Raw genomic sequence first — 7400 nt, 5'->3', positions numbered from 1 at the left:
AGTGAAAATTAGCTGATCTTAGGTCAGTCTAATGTAGAATTAGACGAACTGCATTGGCGTAAGTATTGCATAAACCTGATCCTGGATCTGCTAATCTAACCGGAATACGGAAGAACTGTTCTTCCGGGTTAAGCGACGTTAGTTGAATCCCAAATAGCTCCCTACTGTTGTGCACTGCGAAGGGAATGAAGTAATGGCTGGTTGGTGATAAGACATGCGCTTCTAATGTAGCTGCTATCTAATATAGTAGTGCATTACAGGACAACGCCAAACTGTGAACAAAGCTGTGTTTAGGGGAGGTTGTTTGTTTTGTTTGGGGGAGAATGAGTGACTCTGAGGAGCTGCAGGACCGAATCGAGGCCCTGCATCAACTCACTGAGTTTACCCAAAACTGTCGGACACAAGTGACGGAACTGCTGGAGGTGCTGGGATGGAGCTGGGAGAATTATTCCTCACAGGTAACAACAACCTTATTTGTGAGACATAGGCGCAATTTCTCTTTGATTGTAACGTAGAAAATGTACCAGATCAAAATCTTCCCCATAAACGCAAGTAGCTTGCTAGCTGTTGCTAGCTAAGCTTTGCTAGCTATGGGTAGCTAACGCAGCCTTCGTTTTTATAGTATACACTGACCAAGTATAACATTATGACCACCTGCCTAATATTGTGTTGGTCCCCCTTTCGCTACAAAACAGCCCTGACCCGTCATGCACTGTGTATTCTCACACCTTTCTATCAGAACCGGCATTAACTTTTTCAGCAATTTGAGCAACAGTAGCTCGTCTGTTGGATCGGATCACACGGGTCAACCTTCGCTCCCCACGTGCATCAATGAGCCTTGGCCGCCCAATGACCTGTCGCTGATACCTCACTGTTCCTTCCTTGGACCACTTTTGATAGATACTGACCACTGCAGACCGGGAACACCCCACAAGAGCTGCAGTTTTGGAGATGCTCTGATCCAGTCGTCTAGCCATCACAATTTGGCCCTTGTCAAACTCGATCAAATCCTTACGCTTGCCCATTTTTCCTGCTTCCAACACATCAACTTTGAGGACAAAATGTTCACTTTCTGCCGTAATATATCCCACCCACTAACAGGTGCCATGATGAGGAGATAATCAGTGTTATTCACTTCACCTGTCAGTGTTCGTAATGTTTTGCCTGATCATTGTATGTATTACAGTAGTTATGCAATTCTGATCTAAATATTGCAGATAAATGTTTCATCAAGAATTGTGAATGTGAGCTTGCTGAAATGTCTCACTTGCCCTCTTGTTATTTCTGAGCTGTTTGGCATCAGTTAACAATCTGAAACGCCTTCTGTAGCAGGACAAGTTGGAGGTGTGCCCCTATGACCCAGGTCACACAATGCAGGGTAGGAGCATGGAGAACCACAAATCACCATGTCTACTCAGCCAGTTAGGATACTCCAAAGAGGAACAGGTATGGAATGACTCATGAGAAATTCGAATACGAATTATTAGAAATGTAGATTACTGTGCTGCATGTTCTAAAAATGATCTGTCATCACAATCTGGTGATTCTTGTGTGTTTTAGGCAGAGATGCACGATACATCATTTTTCTATGAGAATACCAACATTCCCAGCATAAAATTGGGTAAGCCCACTTAAAGGTGGTAACATCAAAATATAATTTGTATTAAAATTATTTTTCCTGTTAGATATTTGAAGCCATGTATTGTGTTTGATACAGATAAACATGCACAACATCAGGTAATTCTGCAGGCCCGGGCGAATGCCCCTCCTGTTCAGACAACAGGAAACTACTGTCAAAGTAAGTCTCTAAATACTTTCAAAGCTTTTCCCCTCCATCTCAGGGCACTCCATTTGTTTTGAGCTTAAACACTTTGTACTGTGTATCTGTACTAGCCATTACTAATTATATTTATTCAATTGGTTTCATGATGCATTGGCCTGTCCATATACGATTATTTTCACATTCAACAACATCCTTTGAACAAGCACTTACCCTCTGAAAAAAAATATTTTTTCATTGGTTCTGTCATCATTTATTTCTGTTTTGTATTTTTTTTCCCTAGTAACAGGGGTGAGTATTACAGGCTGTCTACTCAAGATATTTTTCTGCTCATGCTTGATGTATCCTTTTGAAATATCCTTTAAATGGTCATTTTTTTACATCTCTTTACATCAAAAATGATATGGCTTTGTGAGAAACAAAACTGGTAATCCATACAGATGCATAAGTGAGCATGTTTACATGCTAATTCTACATCGATCTGATTAGTGATGGTGAAGGTCATGTAAACCGCATACTACAAAATGTGTGTAAAATAGAATTTAAATCAAGCACAATAGACACTTGAACTCCAGAATTATGATTCAGGAGAGAAAGGCCAAACAGTAATATAAAGTAACCATTAAACAAGACAAGATCAAGACAAGAGAGCATTAAGATCTATGAGAATACTTGCTAGAAATGGGACACATACATTTGCTGCCATAGCCAGGAGGATGTATATCAAATATAGAGGTGCCCACAGCTACATTTTAGATGTAACAATTATGATTTTTAATACAAGGGCCAATTGCAAATGTTTCTGGTGGAAATGTTAAGTAACTGAAGGTGACAGGTTGCAGGGCAAGAGAAGGAACCCTAAATCATACAATAGGTGTCTGTATATATGTCTAAAACTCTGACCAGTTGCACACTAGCATGAGAATCCACTGTTTTAACAAAATCCACCTTTGTGCGATCATTATGGATATCTTGTAAATGAGTGTTGGAGTATATTTTTGGAAATGTCCACTTGTGTTAAGAAGCTGCATATTGTACATTTATTATTTGTATCTGATTATATCTATAGTATTCCTAACCCATTTGGTAATATATACACTGTTTTGTGTTTAGAGGATTACTCCACTGAGCCTACAGATGTGCCTCAGAACCACAAGCGAGCAATATGTGACCTCACAGCAGCTGACCGATTGGCCCTGTATGATCATGTGATACAGGAGGCCATACAGCAGAGTGCAAAGGCATCCAACAATGATGATCTTTATGTAGATCTTGTGTCCAAGCTAAACAAAGGTGAGTGCACGACTCCTTGCAGTTGATAGCCACCCATGTTAATGTTTAATGTTAGTGTTCTGACCAAACACTGCTTAGTAAATGCCAGTGTTCTTTTGTAGCTTAAAGTGTTGTTTGCATTAAAAATTTGTTTGACTTGTTTGCTGCAGCTCATGTTTTAAATCTTTTCTGAATTGTTTTCTTTAAACATAGACGAGGAGAAAAGTGGTCCAAAGTCTCATCTCGAGGTCTTGGCTGAGATGAGGGACTACAGGAGACGTCGTCAGTCATATAGAGCAAAAAATGTTCACATCACCAAGAAATCTTACACAGAGGTCAGTATGGTAGCTTTTTCTTTGGCCACTTGAGGGCGTAAATGACCAAGATTGCTGGAGAAACACCAATGTGGTGGGATTTTTTTGTGTTTTGTTGTTTGTTTGGGTTTTTTTTGTTGTTTGCTTTTTTTGTTATTTTTTTGTTTGTTTGTTTTGGAAAGTTTTGTCATGTGTGCGGTACTGTTTCCTTAAGATCATTCGTGAAGTGATTGATATCCACTCAGGGGAGTTGGCAAAGTTGTGGCAGGAGGAGAGAGAGGAGGAGACCAAAACTTCACAACACTCCAACAGGTATTGTTGAGTGCATATTCCACATTATATCAGACTAATACAGAGTGGGCACAATTTCCAGTTCATTACAGCACTTTTACACGACAAGAAAACAAACAAAAATATGCAGAAACAGCAGAACACCAACTAAAACAGGCCACTGATACAAATCCATACTTTAGAAGTTGGAGCAAGTTCTGTTATATCACAGTGATGTAAAATTCCCTGTTTCGATTGGTTGTCTTTAGCACTTATAGGGAGGCTCTGGTGTCAGTGCTCTGTAATTCTCAGTTAGTTTTCAACCACAAAGTCTTTAGAAGTGAGGACTTTCCAGAGGCACATTAAAATTTCTCAGTAACTTCAGGGCTTTTTTGTTTCAGGGTGGGTTTTTTGCTCTTAATAACCTATAGACAGAAGAAAAAGAGAAGCTTTTGAGGGAAAACTGTTTAAGGCTGCCAAAATGCAATAAGAGGAACTGACTTTACACTTTAAGAAATTCCACAGTAGCAACTGAAACTATAAAAAAAGCATGTTCCTTAACGCATAGGAGAATTGAAATCGCTGGCAAATTGCAGTTATACGAGAGGAATAAACACTACAGAAAGTGTTGTTGCTGGTAAATAATCATCACAAAGTCATCTTTGTTTACTTTCCTGTAGGGCAAGTCCCATGGTGTTATAATCGTTACTTATTTATATGTGATTAAAAAAAATATGATTAGTTTGGTTTTTTTTAAAAAATTCAGCATTTTGATCTCACTTTGTACACAGGGGCATTGTCATGCTGGAACCCTTTATGTTTAGTCCCCTTAGTTTCAGTGAAGGGAAAGTGTAATGCCACAGCTTGCTGGTTTCAGGTTTCCACATACTTCTGGCCATGTAGTGCATATGTATATGTCCTGTGTAGGCCTGCAAATACAATATGCCTCTACTCACAATATCCTGTATATGGTATACACTGATGTGTTTCTTCTTGTTTGTGTACTTGATTGTGGGATCTGGAAGACTGCCAGACGAAGGCCGTTCTGCCTCTGTTGAGTCACATGACATTCACATGAGTTCCAGAGAAGAGAACAGCTCTCACCACAAACGTCGCCAAAAGCACAGCCGTGAGCGCAGCCAGGAGAAAAGCAGCAAAAGCAGGAAGAGGTAAAGCACTGAAACATCATACACTCATTGTTAGGGAAAATGGAAAGAACATGGTACCACAACAAACCTGCCAAGAGAAGGTCGCCCACCAAAACTCACAGACCGGGCAAGGAGGGCATTAATTAGAGAGGCAGCACAGAGACCAAAGGTAACCCTGAAGGAGCTGCGGAGTTCCACAGCAGAGACTGGTGTATCTGTGCATGGGATCACAAGCCGTACACTCCACAAAGCTGGGCTTTATGGAAGAGTGGCCAGAAAAAAGTCATTACCTAGTGTTAAAAATAAGAAGGCACGTTTTGAGTTTGCCAAAAGACATGTGGGCGACTCCCCAAATGTATGGAGGAAGGTGCTCTGGTCAGATAAGACTAAAATTGAACTTTTTGGCCACCAAGGAAAATGCTATGTATGTAACCCCAAGAACACCATCCCCACAGTGAAACATGATGGTGGCAGCATCATGCTGTGGGGATGTTTTTCAGCAGCAGGGACTGGGAAACTGATCCGAGTCAAGGGAAAGGTGGATGGTGCTAAATACAGGGATATTCTTGAGCAAAACCTGTTTCAGTCTGCCTGTGATTTGAGACTGGGACGGAGGTTCACCTTCCAGCAGGACAATGATCTGAAGCTTACTGCTAAAGCAACACTCGAGTGGTTTAAGGGGAAACATTTAAATGTGTTGGAATGGCCTAGTCAAAGCCCAGACCTCAATCCAGTTGAGAATCTGTGGTCAGACTTGAAGATTGCTGTTCCCAAGCGGAAACCATCCAACATGAAAGAACTGGAGCAGTTTTGCCTTGAGGAATGGGCAAAAATCCCAGTGGCAAGATGTGGCAAGCTCATAGAGACCTATCCAAAGCGACTGTAATTTCCGCAAAAGGTGGCTCTACAAAGTACTGACTTTAGGGGGGTGAATAGTTATGCACTCTGAAGTTTTCTTTTTTTGTCCTATTTGTTGTTTGTTTCACAATAAAAAAAAAAATCACATCTTCAAAGTTGTAGGCGTGTTCTGTAAATGAAAAGGGGGGGGGGTACTTTTGCAAGGCACTGTAAATAAACTCATTGACTACTTCCTGAACCGATTTCAGTTTATCTTAACCAGATTATTGGATTGTTGTGTTTCTTCTGTCTGCTATTTTAACTTGTTCTCTTCTTTTTGTGTGTTCAGGGATTCCCATTCTCCTGAATCAAGGCATCACAAGAAGAAGAAGAAGAAGAAAAATAAGTCATGACTTGTTTAGTTGTGATTTAGGTAAAAAAAATGAGCATGAAATGATTTCAGATATGTCAAAAAAAAAGACAGATTTGCCGTTATGTGTGATTTTATTAACAGATTGCTAGCATTTGTTCTTTTACTCTGTTCAGTTTGGAATATCGGTGTGTACGATTGAATTAAAGGTAATGTGAATCTTGAGGATCTGGTGTCAGTTATTTTTTTGCATAAAGTCTTTTTTTTTTGTAATTCAGCATTTGCAAGTTTTTTGAGTGTGTGTTTGCTGGCCAGATGTTTATTCTCCCATTTTCTAGTTTATACAGTTTACAAATGAAGCTAAAGTCACAAATTAGTCACATCTACAAATATGATTTCATCTTTTATGATTTCATGAAGTTGTAGTTAAAATTATATTAACCAGGAGTTAATGTACATTGTTACCAGTCTATATCAATAATTAGAAAGAAAATTTTTTTACAGTTGAATAAGATGATGGAATTGCTTATATATTACTGTCAATGGTGTGGCATCATTAACATTCTGTTAATCTGTAATTCTGTAACTGCTGTTGAGTATGGTTTGATTGGATGGAAAGCATATATTTTATGTTTAGTAGTTAGTCCCACTGAAACTTGCGACATCGTCAGCAGACTTTGCAAATAATACATTTTCATGAACTTCTGACAAAATATGAAAGCTTGTCAGATGAAGATGAAAAAGGAAATACAATTTCACCTGGTGCACCTTTAACGTGAATGTACAAATCATCAGGAGCTAAAGAACCAGCTAGTTGAGGTGCTATCAATGAGTGGATTCTTTGGCTTCTATTTCCTTTGTGTAATGTGTAATTTCCTATAATGTAATGTGATGTTTGAAAACTAAGGATGTGATGGTCAGGTGTATGTATTAGTCCATATCATTTGCAACAAGTGATTAACATCACGTTCCTAAATGTGTGTTCAAATTCTCAGTCATCCAGGTACGGTTGTCTGAAAGTTGAGTCATGTCAGGAAGTTATCTGGAAAGAAGTGCAGTTGACATGACTAAATGTTTATAACTGTGTACATACTGAAACTCTCCTCAGCCTCACTTTTGAATTTTGCCAATGAACAAAGCACAAACATATTAAGGTGTTGATTTTGTTATGTTGATATTATAAACGTTGGAAATGACTATTTTAAAAAAAATGAAAATAGACATTTGTTTAATGTTATTTATAGTCGTTTATACTGAAGTTCAAGGATTTTTCGTATTATGTAATGTGTTAAATAATGCCAGTTAATGGACTCACTGTAAATTTTACCTGGTTGCTTTGTGAAATACAAATGACGGATTACAGTTGTAAGAATCAGATGTGTTCCCATCATCTTTATATATCACTTTGT

The 7400-nt window shown here is 38.9% G+C and overlaps 1 protein-coding gene across 2 annotated transcripts; it reads left to right on the top strand.

The window, feature by feature from the left end:
* Window positions 1–131: 131 nt before the first annotated feature.
* snrnp48 (small nuclear ribonucleoprotein 48 (U11/U12)) lies at window positions 132–6214 on the top strand. Of its 2 annotated transcripts, none has more exons than XM_058393832.1 (9): window positions 132–458; window positions 1333–1446; window positions 1561–1621; window positions 1718–1798; window positions 2894–3073; window positions 3266–3387; window positions 3581–3678; window positions 4662–4805; window positions 5971–6214. In XM_058393832.1, exons 1-9 carry the CDS (start codon window positions 324–326, stop codon window positions 6032–6034), a joined length of 999 nt encoding a protein of 332 aa, XP_058249815.1. In that variant the 5' UTR covers window positions 132–323; the 3' UTR covers window positions 6035–6214. The 2 variants fall into 2 exon arrangements, with proteins under 2 accessions (XP_058249815.1, XP_058249807.1); XM_058393824.1 differs by having other exon boundaries at window positions 134–458; window positions 1330–1446.
* Window positions 6215–7400: the final 1186 nt, after the last annotated feature.

The sequence above is a fragment of the Hemibagrus wyckioides genome, linkage group LG01, assembly GCF_019097595.1.
Source record: "Hemibagrus wyckioides isolate EC202008001 linkage group LG01, SWU_Hwy_1.0, whole genome shotgun sequence".
NCBI lineage: Eukaryota > Metazoa > Chordata > Actinopteri > Siluriformes > Bagridae > Hemibagrus > Hemibagrus wyckioides.
The sequence above is the reverse complement of the archived record's forward strand: the minus strand, read 5'-3'. Positions and strand labels throughout refer to the sequence as shown.